Raw genomic sequence first — 16,658 nt, 5'->3', positions numbered from 1 at the left:
ATTTGAGTCTAAATTTGTGAAAATTTACTCAGTCGTCTCGGAGAAAATAAAGAGAGTTCCGTTTTTGAGTTTTTGACCATTATTTCCGAGACTGAAATTGGTTCGTTCGACCAGCAACTAACATAACAGATCGGCTGAAAAGTTCGTATCGTTTCTATGAGAGGGCGCCACTAGAATTAAATCCATACCATTTTCAGTTATTACCAACCTTCAAAAGATACGTGTATAAATTTGACAGCTGTCTGATTATTAGTTTGTGAGATATTGCATTTTGAGTGTTATTGTGAAAAAAATGGAAAAAAAGGAATTTCGTGTGTTGATGAAACACTACTTTTTGATGAAAAAAAGTACCGCCGATACCAAAAATGGCTTGATGAGTGTTATCCAGACTCTGCACCGGGCGAAGCAACAATTCGTAAGTGGTTTGCAAAATTTCCCACTGGTCATATGAGCACCGAAGACGATGAACGCAGTGGACGTCCAAAAGAGGCTGTTACCGATGAAAACGTGAAAAAAATTCACAAAATGATTTTCAATTACCGTAAAGTGAAGTTGATCGAGATAGCTCACACCCTAAAGATATCAAAGGAACGTGTTGGACATATTATTCACGAATATTTGGATATGAGAAAGCTTTGTGCAAAATGGGTGCCGCGTGAGCTCACAATCGATCAAAAACAACAACGAATTGATGATTCTGAGCAGTGTTTGGAGCTGTTATATCGAAATAAAACCGATTTTTTTCGTCGATATATAACAATGGACGAAACATGGCTCCATCACTTCACTCCGGAGTCCAATCGACAGTCAGCTGAGTGGACTGCACGCGATGAACCGAACCCAAAGCGTGGAAAGACTCAACAATCGGCCGGTAAGGTTATGGCGTCTGTATTTTGGGATTCGCATGGTATAATTTTCATCGACTACCTTGAAAAGGGAAAAACCATCAACAGTGACTATTATATAGCGTTATTAGAGCGTTTGAAGGACGAAATTTAAAAAAACGGCCTCTTTTGAAGAAGAAAAAAGTTTTGTTTCATCAAGACAATGCATCGTGTCACAAGTCGATGAAAACCATGCTGAAATTGAACGAATTGGGCTTCGAATTGCTCCCTCATCCACCGTATTCTCCAGATTTGGCCCCCAGTGACTTTTTCCTGTTCTCAGACCTCAAGAGAATGCTCGCTGGTAACAAATTTAGAAGCAATGAAGAGGTAATCGCTGAAACTGAGGCCTATTTTGAGGCAAAGGACAAATCGTACTACAAAAATTGTATCGAAAAGTTGGAAGATCGCTATAATCGCTGTATCGCCTCTGATGGCAATTATCTTGAATAATAAAAACGAATTTTGGCAAAAAAATGTGTGTTTCTATTAAACGATACGAACTTTTCAGCCGAACTGTTAAACTACAAATTGAAACAGTTTTGAGCCAAATTTAGAAGATTTTTTCCCTTATTTTGATTTTTTGAAAACCAAGTTCACTATGTTAAATTTTTTTCGCATTTTACTTCGTTACTCTCGAACTGGAAGTTCGATAGGGGTAAAATTCAAAAGCAGACTATGGGTCTCGGTTCAAAAGTCAGTTTTCACAGTGATTGCATCTGAGAATGGCTAAATTGCGCAAAATTTAAGTTGATCAGTTTTTTATCCTAACCCGCTTGATAGGTACAATTACGTTTTTTTTTCATTGAAAAACGTTGGTGGCGTGAATTGCACTGATTTTGCACTTTCGAGCAGAAATAACAATGAAACAGCATCCAATTTCTGATCGAAAGTGCAAAACCAGAGCAAAAACGGCATTAGTATAGTTCCTACATATATCCAGGGCCCTCAAGAATGCTCAAACTAACGGTCATAATGGTGGAATTTTCGAAATCACGAAACTTCTTCACACAACATCTAGATCTGGAACAAATGTTAACTTTCCAAACATCGCCTCTCTTGGACTTTGAGGGTTTTTCGAACCACTCACTTGTATTCGATTTAACTAACTTGAAACGATCGCAGTAGGCGTGCGCGTCGGACGTGAAAATTTTCGCTTCCGTCAAAATTGTTCATTTATAGCAAATGCAATAATTGAAGTGTCTTTAGTTGTAATTATGTGGCGATTCTATACTAAGTAGATGTACTTGTCTATTTATTTTTCGTGATGAGACGTGTGCTTTGACGGAAAAATTACGAAACGTTCTGTGTGTACCGAAAATCAGGAGATTGAAATCTCGATTTGACAGGAATGGTGCAGTCGGTAAAACGTTTTCAATTTTTAACTCCGCAAAACTTATAAAAGAGACTAATGAGTCGTCGTTCTTCGGAAAAGTAGTGTCATAAGCTCAAAACCCAATACCAATCTCGGATGCAGCATCGAAAAACACCACTCACCAACAGAAAGTGTTCCCAACACTAGTGGCAAGTAGAGTGACTATAATCAGAGTGGCGACAGCTGTTCGTTTGGAATGACAGCTCCCAGTTCCAAACGAGCAAACGACCTGTCAATTCAATGTAGAGCTAATGGAATGTTTTGAATTGCTGCCAAAATTACGGATGAGATGTCGTCACTCTGGTTATAGGCACTCTAGTGGCAAGTATTCAAGTTTGCGTTCAAAACGTTCGGTTGATTGTCAAATTCGGAAATGTTATTGCTATCTGTTGGTACAGCTTCGTGAGATCGTGTTGTGTCTGTGTTTGTTGTGTTATCACTTCGAAGGTGCTGCTATCAGTGCTGTGTCGAGTAGGACCGAAACCGAGTGATAACCGCTTATCTCCCTGCTTTAAATTGTTTTTGCGAAAGCAAAAAAAAATAATTTGTTCCACTAGATACTGTCTACTCTACGAGGGCGGTTGGAATACAACCGACTACGACTAATAATAGTGTTTCGCAATTCACGTGTCGTGGACGTGTTGTGGACGAAAAAGGAAATATTCGCATTCTGGATTTTATTATCTGATTAAACTGTTCGTTGTAGTGTAATTCGATTCCGATAATAATTTGGGAGAGTTTTCTGAAGTCACATTACATCGGGAGTAAATCGTCAGTGGGACAAATGCGTCCAAGTCAAGAGGTTCGCAGTTACTTCGGTCCCAAAGAGAGCCGCACGGTCGATTGTCGGCTCTCATCGTAGCCTTGTTTGCTGATCATCAAACGACGATATTTAATTTGTAACTTTGTTTGTTTTGTTCGTTTCAGGAAATGGATCTGATCGAGGTGCTTTGGAAGCAGGACGTAGATTTGGGTTTCACCTTGACGGCTCCGACCGCAGTGGCAGCCGGAAGTGGTACAGCCAAGGGAGGCGCCAACAGCTCCGATGATCTGGAGAAACTCAAAGTGCTGTTGGAGATCAAGGATGGTGAAGATAAGGTGAGACGACGACCGAGGCCATGTTGTTGTGAAATATAGTCTGAGACACTTTTTCCCCTTGTTCTTCTTGTTTTTTTCTCGGTGTAATTGGATTGTAGAGGAAAGATGATAAGCAGGAAGCTGAAGAAGATCCATGGGCTGGACTGTCGTACACAGTTGATACCGAGACGGGTAAGTACGAGATAGTTTCTGTGTGTGTTAGTACAGACTTGCATGCAATTTTGCGTAATAAGATGTTGAAACAGAATTGGGTACAGCCGGGCTTCGAGATGTTTTCAGTGATGTAAAATTTACGGAAGTTTTGAACAATTGAAGACTCTCAAATAGCTAATTATTTGGTTACGAAGATTTCGCTAAAATCTTAGAAAATTCCCCAGAAAGGTTGTTTCATTTCTTTTTCGTAGATTCTTAGCTATGAATTTCATAACAGGAACGTTGACAATGTAATCCACGAACGTTCTTCAAACCAATGGACAGTTGAAGATTGTTGTCGAAGATAGCAAAAAGTGAACTTTAATCTGATGTTTTAAATAATCTATTGCCGTATCGATATCGGCAATGCCTAGTATAATGCCATGATTCACATTCAGCACATTAATTGGTGTAACTGGTATTGGGCCATCATTTGCTTACGCAATTCTGTGATTTTTGTTTCAAGAAAAATCATTAAGTATGAATATCTGTGGACGAGAAGAGACTCGATTAGCATCGATTGTTGTCGAAATTTACCTATTATTCTATGTGTTATTACATTTAATGGTGAGTTGTGGTCTGAATATTTGTTTATGAAGTGAGAAATTGTTCTTAAGCAAGAGCTTAGAACTCCAGTCATATCAGGATATAAACTTTTGATATATTTATCACATGAAAGTGAGATTTTTATCATATGTTAAACCTAAATAATTTCCATTTAGGGTTAAGTATGTCATGGGTACCGCCTCCAGCTCATCAGTGCATTAGCAGATTATTTTTTTTTATTCAATAATATAATATAATATTAAGGCACACTGCTTAAGCTCTAACATTAGCAGATTATGTTGGATTGCTAATGCCACCTCGCAGATTAACACAATCCGCTAAGCAAAAGTAAAGTAATTTGCTCGATCAGACCAAGTCAATTCTAAACAATTTAATTTGATGATGTGGTTTTTGTTTGGTTTAAGGAAAAAAGTTAACAAATAGTGTTTTCGCCATATTTGGTAAATTTTTCCATTCAATCGGGTCCCTAGAAGTATTTTGTCTTATGCAATTTTGGGGTATTCTGCTCGTTTATCAACCAATGCTTGATTTATTTGCTGTCGGCTGCGATATTAGTATTTATAGTATCACATGGTTTGAGAAACTCGTAGCCTCAAGACACCTCTTTGGTCCTACAAATGCCCAGTACCGTTTTCTCTCTGAAGCGATTAGGTTTTGCTGTAATGTCGATGATTGGCCAGAGTCGACCCATGATTTGCTGCGCTTGGAATACTCAGAATAAATTCATTTCTCATCTTTTTTCACTACCTCGGAGAAAAAACTCTTGATTCCACATGGGGAAAGCAAAATTTCGCTCTTTGCTTTTGGTTGTCTTTCATTCAGCTTATTAGGAACCCATTTTCTCACCTTCTGGATCTTTTCCGTCTCGTTTAAACATTCTGCCACTTGTTTTTGGTTTTGGGTCTTGTCTTAGTTTAACAATCCTTGCAATTCGGCATTTTCAAGTTTTTGGGAATGACCTGTGCGTGTTTTGTTATTCATACTGAAATTTTCACTTCAAAATCGTTTAAAACAATGTTAAAAAATCGCGACCGATAAAACATGTTCCCCGTAAACTTCAACAGCATTGGGGTGAAACAAAGTAATGATCCAACAATTCCACAATTCCCGCAAAAGCTCTTCATTTGGCAAGAATTTTGACATGTGCACCTCACGAAATGTGCATGACACTGGCCCTTATTACCGGTGTCACTACACCGAGTGAAGTGACTGTGATCCTTATTATGGGTATCACTTCACAATGGAAATCAAGTGAAGTGAATGTAGGTCCTCAGTACGGAAGTCGCTTCAAAGGCAAAAGTAATTATTTGGATGAACTTGATGTCATTATGAACATCACGCCACTAACATTTTGTTGAAAAAATGAGTTTTTTCCACTACAATGATCACTTCAGTATGCGTGATACTGGTAATAGGTAAAATCAAGTGAAGTGACATGTAAGTGAAGTGAATGTGAAAGTGGAAGTGAGAACGGTAATAAGGGCCATTAAGTTACAATTGACAAAACAGCAATGATTTCTGTTTGCATGGGCATCTCTTGGAAAAATCCCACATTATTAACTGGCACACCTGGTAGAAAAAGGTACACTAATTGTTCAATAAATGGATGTTTCTCTCGGGTTTATAATTATTGCTTAATTTGAAATTCTGAATGTTATTGGAAGGGGATCAAAGCAGCATAACAAGTCAGTTAACTACAAATGTGATTTTGATCAGTTAGGAACAGAGTAATTGTAGAAGGGTTTCTCACAGAAGAAAAACACGTTGGGATATTTGGAAATAAAAATGTAAAAAAAAAATAACCAACAGAGAGTTTCTGGTTATTTCACTTGAAATGCATTTATATCCTCTTCCACGAAAAGTTCAGATGTTATTGCAAATCGCTTTTGAAGAAATTTATCTGTTCACCAGCGCATTGGAATGGTGAATGTCATTCAGCGATAAGAACGATTTCGTTTTTCGATGCCGAAGCCTTCGATAAACTTAGTATTGAATGTTTGTTTTGACGTTGGGCAAAAAAAAAAGAGCGACTCCATCACTCATTCCAGTAAACGTTCAATCTTTAAATTGCATAATTTAGATTGTTTTTAATTTGACATTTAGTTTTAGAAATGTTTCGCTCCCAAATACTAAATATTCTTCTAGTGTGAGGGATAAGCGTAAATATCCCGAGCCGAAAATTATTTTATCGGGTTCCTAACATTTGACTACTTCACTAATCAGACTTAAAGAAGGCCGAATGGTTTTTTACTCAGGAAAAGCCATAAGATTTCCGATATCGAAAAATTTCTTAGAATATCATGAAACTCTGATTAAAAATAAAAACTTTGCCCATGTCTTCAATATAACAAACCAATTCGACTCAGGAATGACAATTGAAATTGTTAATTACAACAAAAAAGGCGTCGAAGAAGAAGTTATAGAAAATCGATTGAGCATTCTTAAAAAAACTGAAAAAATCGAATATATTCTTTAAAATTAAGAATTTAGAAGAAATAAAACCCAAATTAAAAAACGTCTATTTGTATTTGTAAGAATGATTAGTTTGAGTTTAAAAGTGAAAAAGTTATTGCTGCAATAATTTTTAAGCCTTTTACGAGCTTCAGTTTCTGATGAAAAATAGTCATTCAAACAATAGAATATGATTCTACGGATAGAAAAGCCATGAGATTTCCGATATCGATGATAATTTGAAAGGGAAAAAATATTTTTTTACCCCCAAATTTATGCTAGGTGCACATTTTCATTAAGTGTGCCTAAAAATATGTTATATTATTGAATAAAAAAAAAGATGAAGCATAATCTTTTTTAATGAAAAATGTCTTAGAATATCATGAATCGTCGAGATCTAGTGTCATCTTGACAAAAAAAAATTTAAATCGACTGGGATTTTTGAGGTCTGAAAAAGAAATTATTTTTTTATGTCAAATTTCTCAGATCTCGACGTTTCATGCAATTCTAAGAAATTTGGTATCGAAAACAGTTCTTCGATTTCTCTACGGTGATTTTTCAGGATCGAACATTCACAAATTTTAACCGCAGGGCGGCACCACTTACCCATATCCGATTTAGCTCAAATTTTACATCGGGACTTTTTTTTATGTTTTTAAACTTTCGAGCATTACGAAATTAGAGATGACCTACCATATTGGCATCCTAATTTGAACTATACTGAAATTATTATACTGCTTGCTGTCATTTCATTGCAGAATAAACTCAAATAAGGCCATTGCAAACTTAGTTAATCGTTTTTGTGTCTCCCCCTTAAAAATCGACTCAAGAGTCGAGAGACGGAAAAAATACCTGGGGGTAGAGTAGATTCATTATTTACAATTAAAATATGTAATTCTTCTTCAATCATCTAAATAACAGACAAAACGGTGAGGAACCTTGTCGAAGACTTTGAACAAGTAGAAGTAAATATTTTTCTCTGAACCTCAGTAACCTGGATTCAACAAAAACCCATTAATGTGTAACCTTCATTTGAATTTTTGATTTTATGGTGATCGGTTTAAACATCTAAGAACACGGTCTCAATTTCTAATTGTTCTCTAGAACTTTCATTTACGGAAATCATGAATCCGGCTAAAATTAAATGGTCGCTTCTAATCGACTGCAAAGTTAAATTAAATCTACTACGTTTTAGTGTTTTTCAAATTGTTAATACACTTTAACACACGCTTGAACCAATTTTCATAACATTTTTCCACTCTTGAGGTAGCCCCGAAACATGGTTTTGAACTTTTCTTCAGCAGTATTGAATCGCTTTCCACGTAGTTTATTCTTCACGGAAGGGAACAAATGGCAGTCGTTAGGTGCCAAGTCAGGACTATACGGCGGGTGGCCCATCAATTCGACGTTTTGGGTGCTCAAATAAGGAGTGTATCGAAAATAAGCTATCCACAATTTTTTCTTTCAAATTATGATAAAAAACGATATTTAATTCAAACTAAAAATTGATCCTTTATTGTACGAGGTAAACTTGAGCATAATGAAAACCGGATGAAATTTAAGTTATTCCTTCACGAATTTTCGAACTTTTGACCGAACGCTCTACATCACGTTCCGGACAAGTGTTGCATCGCATTTTTTGGACGCTTGAGTCCAAATTTTCTTGAACTCCTGCATGTTCCCAGCTTCCTAATCAGTCTTCTTGAAGACCCTCTTAACGATTGCCCAGTAACGTTCGATGGGTCGAAGCAGAGGGCAGATTGGTGGATTGACATTTTTCTCAACGAAATTTATACCCTTTTCCGCAATTGCCAATTGAGAGTGGTTTTTGCACGCTGAATCCAGTCAAAACAGCGGAGGTGTACTATGCTTCTTATATAAAGGTAGTTATCTCTTCTGGAGTTACTCAGATCGATAGATTTTGGCATTTATAGTTCTGGTAGTGTAAAAAAATTGTTGACTTCAAACCACACGAACATATTGCTTGCCATACCAGTACCTTTCGACCGAATTTCTCCACTTGAATCGACCTGTCCGCATCGCTCACATCCGACGACAGTGAAGTTTTGTGAACCTGGAAGGGTTTTTGAGTCCTTCTTTACATAAGTCTCATCGTCCATCAAAACGCATGCATTCGGATATTGCAAAAGACGCGAATACAATTTCCGGTCCCTTCTTGCTGCTCGCTTCTTCTGTTATACTCTTTGTTTCGAAATTTTTTGGCAAAACAATTGATTTTGGTTGACGACTATATTCGTTATACCGGTTTTTTCACAGTCGCATAGGATGGTGCTACACTGCCAAAAGTCGAACTAAGTTGTTTGAAGCACTTTTATCTTGATAAACCTAGACGAAAATCGAAATAAATCATTGCACGAAAATGTTCATGATTCAATACCATTTTTTGCTGAGGAAAAGTTTTCCCTCTCACTGTAAACAAAACGAATAGAGCTCAGGTTAAAAATATCAAACTTTATGATGGAAACGTCAAATCCACCGGGCAACACTTAGCGTTGCCAAGGCTAAACACAGAAGTAACAGCCTACTCTTTTCTGGGACTTTTGAAACTGCAAACCGGGAACCAGTAAATGCAGCCGAAGTGAGTTAGCTTTGCCATCAACCGAAAAGATTTTCAAGACAGGAAGAAATCGTTCATTTTAATAATTTCTATAATATTTTTGAAAAGAACTGAAATGACAGTTGACGCCATGAGTCGAGTGTTATGCATAGAGGACAGTTTTGGTCAGTACAAATTGATATAAAAAACTCTTCTGGATTTCCTCACATGTGACGGATTTTTCTGACGAAAACAAATCAGACCAAGTACTGTCGGATTTGTGGGATTGATTATTACTATAAAAGAAATTTGTAGTAGAATAATCGAGACACATCACAAATAGTTACTCGTACTTTGGGTACGATTATTTTCCGGTTTTCAATATTGTCGACAATTACGAGCTGGCCACAGCGTCAACAAAATGATGACATTTCAGCTGTGGTTGATGTTATTCTCAACTTTATCAGCCGCTTTCGAACCATAATCAGATTGATAAACGCGATACTGTTCAATAAATCGTCGAATCAACCGAATCTCGAATGCGTGCTTTTGCTCACGGCACAACAACCGCTGCTGGGGATTCATTAGTTATTAGTATCCCATTGTGAGCAGATATTAAACCTTTTCACGGAATAATCGAACGACCGTTTGTTCCATAGCTGAGGCAAACTTTCCCATATATCCTTCTGTGATCCAATCAAAACTTCACCGCGTGACATCAACTGCCAACCACTCGAACCCTGAGCCAAACACATATCGATCCTAACCCCTCTAACGTGTCTTTTTCTGTGCGCCGCCTCCGTCCATACTCAAAGAACCAATCAGTGCACGCTGTTACCCGAACCCGAACCGCCAAGCGGATCTGCCGGCGTGCCGCAATGGCGATGATGAATTATGGGGGGCAAAAGTTTCCCCGCATTTGAAAAATAATCAAATCATGACGAGGTTATTTCACATTTTATGCTCGGTTTTAGTTCTCCATGTGCGTATAAATGCTATGTGTGTGTGTACACAAAACTGTGATATCTCGCCGCTTTCCTTCGCCTTTCAAGACATGCAATTAAGACAAGCCGCTGCTGGGCTGCTCTTCTCGGAATATTTCACCCGGCCTCATGTCCGCAAGATATTTTCTCCTTCGCCTCCCAGCCTTCAAGTTTATTCTTGAAGACATCAAAACATGTTGAAATTTCTTCGGATTTCATACTGACGGCTGTGACGCGTTCGACCACCACTCGAAAGAATTATGAAATTGATATTCGGATTTGCACAAGGAAGCCACTCGGGATCTTTGATTTTTTCGTCAAATGCAAATGAATTGAGGGCAATATTTCACTCCATTCAAAACTAATACCTTGGTGATGAAAAGTCTCCCTTCAACATTCGCCGTCACTGGGAACAACATCACCTTTTCGCCCCGCTTCGGTAATCCTTTGTTTTACAAATTACGAGGCTAAACCATTTTCGAACAAAAAATAAAATAAAAGAAAAAACCTAAATCCGTCGAGCCACACACACTAATTATTCATTTTTGCTTCGTATCTTGATTTTGGTGTCTTTTGGGTAAAATGAGACGGAGGAAAGAGGCGAAAAAAGCATAATGTTAAGATGCTTATCGTGTACCTGGCGCGGCTGTGAAACCGATGATGGCATAAACCCAAACATGGGCACCAACAACGAGGTGGATGAGGTAGAAGAAGAAGAAAAAAATAAAAGATGATATCGCCCCCATCATGAAAAACTGTTACACTACATCGCTAATAATTCTCAGCCATGTTTCGCTGCTGGTTGGTGGTTTTGCTTCTCATTTTTTTTTCTGTTGTTTGGAATTTTTTCTTCTACTTCTAAATAATAACAACACTGCAGAACCGAACCGAGCCGATCCGATCCGAGTGCTGCCGCACCGCGTGCCGTGGATTGCCCGCGATGATAATGGTTAATGAGTTTTCTATCCAACCTCGAGCAGAGCCCCCCCCCCCCCCCCCTCCGGTCGGCGACCCCCAACCATCTATTCATCATCAGCCTGGTCGTCCGATAGGCGATCCGCCGCTGAAACCATCTATCAACGTCACACGCCGGGGTGCTCGGTTTCGGGGATTGTCGGACCGCGGTCCGATGGGAACACAAACATGGGTGTAGAAACTCCGGCTTGCCTCCGTTCCAAAAAAAGGGAGAAATTAGATTTCGTCGAGTTTCATCAATAAGCCAAGCCATTCCGAGGAAGGGTGCCTCCGGTTCTTAACATTTCGCGATTATATAGACCATTGGTGCGATTGGCCGAAGAAAATGTGTTGAAACTTCGTTTCTTGAAGCTCAAAGGGGGGGGGGGGCTACTGCGACGGTTTTGATAAATTTCCGTTTGTGGCCTACATGCGAAAAATATGAAAATGTCTTCTATTTAATCGTAGGAGGCCGTAGGTGCTCTCGTGTGTGTGTTGTTACGCTGTTATTGATCAGAACAAAATGAGGTTGCTGTGATCCCCCACTTCAATAACAGTCGCTTCCGATTGCCAATTTGAAAAAAAAATCGAGCTTCTATCAATCGATCTTGCAGAAAATCGATTGCGGTCATAACGATCATTTTAAACTGTAGCAAATATTGCACTTTATTAGAGCTGTTAGTCATTATTTGAAGTGTCATTTTTAAAATAATCCACGGCCACAATTTCTATGAGTTTTGACCAAAAAGTTTACGGAAATGATTAAAAGAATTGTTTCCACATTGTTGATAACTTAACGGAAAGTGGAAAACTCTTGCATCCAACATGCATGACTGTTTCGATTTATCCAATTTAAAAATCTTTTTACATTCTTTAAATTCAGGTAATTTTTCTTGAAGCAGGAAAATACTTAACTTTTACTAAACGATGAAATCATCATTTTTGCTATTTTTTCCAAAATTATCGTTCAACAAAATAAATCCCAATGTTTTGTATGATAAAAAGCATCATTCGAACAACATTTTGTAATTTTTTCTTTGAAAAATATTGGGAAATAAGTCGGTGAAGAGGTCTTGTTTGAGGACGCTTCTTAAAAATCATGATTTGCGGTGTCCACTGTATCCCAGCGCAGACTAATCAGAAGTGAACAAATGAACGAAGCATAGTAAGAGTAGAAGTTTTTTTTAGACCCCAACGTTTCTGTTTGATTTTTTTTAAATTTTTTTTGTGGTTGCTCAGAGTGAAAACTACGTTTTATCGCAAAAAATACGCCATTTTGTAGCTGTGAAACCTCCCCAAAGTAACAAACAACGAAAAGGAAAACGTTGGGGTCTGGTTTTTTACATGTAGAAAGTGTGTGCAAAATTTGAAAAAAATTGGTGCAGTAGTTTTTGAATGACGATGGACACGGACTTTCAAATCCTGATTTCGAGAAAAATGCGTTTAAAGTTTTTTGTCTATGAAATCAATGGAAACAATTTATTACTCCAGGCTCTAACATTTCCAAAAAATCATATTTTTTCTTTTATAATTTATTATAATGAAACATTTCAAGAATGTCAAGTTTTTAAGTCAATCGAAGTAGAAATCTTGGACCTGTGTGCCGAGCTCTTGCTTCTTCGCAGAATTAGATAGCCATTAATAAAGGTCCATAACTTCCAGATCATTTTTCAAAAGTGTTAGACCCTACCCGCCCCTTAAAAGTGATGATTTTTACATAAGAAATGAAAGGAGTTCCGGAAAACCGCAATTTTTTAAAGCGTGGATTGATTGTTTTACTAATTCAGGGAATGTGTCTGATGGAGTAGAGTTAGTCTTATTATAGCACTTGGCACAAAAACGCATTTCTCTGCACCCAAATGCATTGGAATTCCTTCAAAAAACCTTAAGATTAAAACCTCTATAATTGAAACAAACAAAAAAAGATACGGTCCTGCAATTCTTCATCCTGACTATGCTCGATATAGATTTTTGTTACTTTTCGTCTTCGACTCATCAGTGAACGCCATTGTGCAGTTGAACTTAAACCGCTAAGTAGACGTAGAGTTACAGTGACAAAACGTAAAAACAAAATCAGCCATGTGCGCTAAGTACAAACCGGTTTATTGTAACCTTACCTCTAGATGACTATTTAGATAAGATTGCATTGGAAAACTTGCTTCATCCGTTAAATAGTTCAGATTTGACACCATCCGACTACACTTAGTTTGAAGAACGTTCTTGCCAGTATTCGCTTCACCTTAGGCTGGAGAATAGACTATTAGCTCGATAGCTTCTTGGGCTCAAGAGACGTGATATTCTCGCTCAGTAGTTTATTAGAAAAGCTCCAATTTTACAGAAATAGAAACTGGGAATTCACTTTTAGACTCAATATATGGAATGTAAATTTTTACAGTGAAGTATCAAAGCTTACGATAAATTTATAATGAAAAGTTAAACTGTAAAATGTATAATTGTAGAACTGAAACAAACACGGTTTGCTGCTGTTTGGAGTACGTGATCATATCTCACTATATGCGGGATGTGCGGTTTTCATGCGTTCCGTTTTTGCATAGACTCCTCGATATTTGCGGTAAGTTTTGCTTATTATTGAAAAAAAAATCCGCTAAAATTCATAAAATGCTCTCGAATACCTAAGCCGAGCATTCTCTTACAGAGAAATAACTTGACAAGACATTTCGTAAAACTTTTGAAGTCAAGTCCAAATGTCGCAATTTTGTGGGAATGACTCAGAAGCAAGGAAACATTACGGTAATTTAAGCATAAGACAAAACCGTAAATCTTCCTACGTTGACAACTAAACTGAACATGCACGACACCAAGATAGTCCCACGTGGTCTATACCGAATGCAAGAAATCCCGACCCGACCCGAACCCGACAAACATATCTTTTCTGTACCCGAACCCGACCAACGCTCGTCGGGTTGGGTTCGGGTCGGATTTCGGGTACAAATAACCGAAACCCGATAATCTCTGATGGTCCCCTAGCTGAGCAAAATAATGATTTGCCATACAAAATTAATGGTTTGTACATAAAGTTTTGTCGAAATCGGAACAAGTCGATCCAGATCTCGCCACCTTTTCTGCCGTCAATTTCTGGAATTGTATAGTTGGATTCTAAATATATAAAAAATATATTTGTGGCGCCATCTTTTGCGAAACTCTAGAATCTCAATTATAGAAGCGGTATTTGACAGTTGTCATATGTAAATGTAAGTAAATAGCTGTGCAGGTTTATGTTCGAATAAATTGCATTTGAATCTAGTTCCAGAAAAAAATACAATTCTATACTCGTCAAGAGAATAATAGAAATATTTGTTATTATAGGAATTATCGTTGTTTGAAGAAAATAGATATCTACATGTAATTTGACGTAGACGTTTTCCACACAAATTTCACTACAGTACGAGTACAGCCGAAATTGCTTTTCTCAAGTATGTTTAACTTTTTCAGTACAATAAAGATTTCATTTTTTTTAACGTTTCGCATTCAGCTCATCAGTGCGTCAGCAGTTTATGTTGAACTACTAACGCCACCTAACGGTTCAACATAAACCGCTGAGCAGACGTAAAGTATTTGCTACTTACAAATCACTTATTGGCACCGAAGTGCCATGTCTATCCTGACGTGCCGAAACCCCTAAATGACTACAATCTGTTGGCGGCCAGTATGTCGTCAATTTGTTTTGTTCTTTCGGCACGTCAGGATAGACATGGCATTTCGGTGCCAATAAGTGATTTGTAAGTAGCAAATACTTTACGTCTGCTCAGCGGTTTATGTTGAACCGTTAGGTGGCGTTAGCAGTTCAACATAAACTGCTGACGCACTGATGAGCTGAATGCGACACGTAAAAAAAAATGAAAACTAGTCATGTGCACTTTAGCACAAAACGGTACACATGAGGTACCAAACCCCTAAATGACAATAAAGATTGATAGTTCTTTTTACTTATTCGTTCAGAAACACATTTGTCGCCTTGGAAAAAAAGTTTTCTTTAATATTCAGTAAAAAAACATCGATTTAATAGTAATTGAAGAATCTATAACGATTTTCATAGAAGGGAAACATATTTCCCTCGAGCGTTAAGGGGTTAACTTGTTGGTCAGTCGTTCTTCTATCCTTCGTCCGCCACTTTTCTCTCATCGAAGCCCAAAATTTTGCAGCAGATTTTTTTTCGTGGGCGCTTAGAAGGATCCACCGATTGATGACTTTGTGTTGTTGATATCGCTCCAAGGTGGTACGTGCGTAGTAGCAGGATGCCAAATTAAGCCAAAAACATTTTGGACTTTTATGTTTTATGATCCCGAGTTGGTATGCTGTCGCATGTTCGAGTCCCGACCGCAAGAATTCTTAGTGCCAACAGCCATGCAATAGTTCAGTGCGTTATGAGTCGGCTGCGAAGTCTGTTGAAACAGCAGCTCAAATTCCACAAAAGGAATGTAATACCAAGGTTTTGCTTTATGTTTTCAGATAAGTGTCAGAATTAATTTCTTAAGTCAATCATTCTGGGTACATTTTTGTGTTCATATTCGCAGTCGTGAATAAAATGATGATTTTATACCACACTGGGAAATCGCTTGCCAAATCATAAAATTTTTCAAAAACTTTACTTGTCCGAATTCCGCACCATCCTCAACACGCTTTACAGTGTTAAGCTTTGCTTTCGGCAGTGTCTTGTAGATTAATTTGACTTACTTTTCTTCATTCATAACGGTGTACAAGCTATTTTACCTCGTCTAAATTTCCAATGCAAATTCCAACACCATTTCAAATAATTTTTCATTAAGCCGTTTGATAATCTTGAACAACCTAAACACTTACTTTTTGCTTCACTAATTTCAATTTTATTTGGGATAAGTTTTTTTTTCATAGCAGTGCTCGATTACAATCGATTTTTCTGTTTTTTTACTGCGAGTTCTCGCTCTGTTCCATTTTAGGTAAAACATTACCATTTTCCGAATCTTATTCTTTTTTTTTTTTTTTTCATAAATACGTTTATTTCATAGGCAATATACATAAGTTTTTCTTCGCCGTGGCATCCACAATACATAGTAGTTTAAACCTAATACATTTCGAATATCATATTAGTATGTTGGTACTCATTAGTTAATCTAAACACTGTTTTTATCAAGCGAGTTGCTATTTTAAATTACATTAAATAAAATACATTTATTTTGTACATGATCTTATAACTATTTCAGGATTGTTTGTATCAGTTCACCACTTATATTCAATATCCTATAGTTGGCTATTGGTTGAACTCATGGAAGAGAAAACAGTCTAACATAAAATAAAATTTAAATTGGAACTCCAATGGATTTAATGAAATGATAAAGAAGTTTCATGTATGGAAGGTCACGACAAGCAAGAATGTCGCGAACTGGGACATTGGATAGTCTACCTTGGGTACGCAAGGAATTTATTAGTTGAGATCTGACATCACGAAACTCCACGCATGTCCAAACAACATGGTCAATATCGCGGTAACCTTCGCCGCAAGCACAATGATTAGTCTCGGAAAGTCCAATTCGAAGGAGATGTGCATCTAACGTGTAGTGATTGGACATGAGTCTGGACATCACACGAATGAAATCTCT

The 16,658-nt window shown here is 37.6% G+C and overlaps 1 protein-coding gene across 5 annotated transcripts in view; it reads left to right on the top strand.

Annotated features, from left to right (window-relative positions):
* Positions 1–16,658, top strand: part of LOC131429539 (segmentation protein cap'n'collar) — a 120,670-nt gene that overhangs the window by 25,085 nt on the left and 78,927 nt on the right. For 4 of the 5 annotated variants that reach the window (XM_058593746.1, XM_058593757.1, XM_058593737.1 and 1 more), the window contains 2 exons: positions 3,187–3,357; positions 3,456–3,528. In XM_058593746.1, coding sequence (XP_058449729.1) covers positions 3,187–3,357; positions 3,456–3,528 — 244 coding nt within the window. Of the gene's footprint in view, positions 1–2,852; positions 3,062–3,186; positions 3,358–3,455; positions 3,529–16,658 lie in introns of those variants that run through there. The other variant, XM_058593766.1, reaches the window with a different exon arrangement.

This window comes from Malaya genurostris, chromosome 1 (genome assembly GCF_030247185.1).
Source record: "Malaya genurostris strain Urasoe2022 chromosome 1, Malgen_1.1, whole genome shotgun sequence".
Taxonomy (NCBI): Eukaryota; Metazoa; Arthropoda; class Insecta; order Diptera; family Culicidae; genus Malaya; species Malaya genurostris.
The sequence above is the reverse complement of the archived record's forward strand: the minus strand, read 5'-3'. Positions and strand labels throughout refer to the sequence as shown.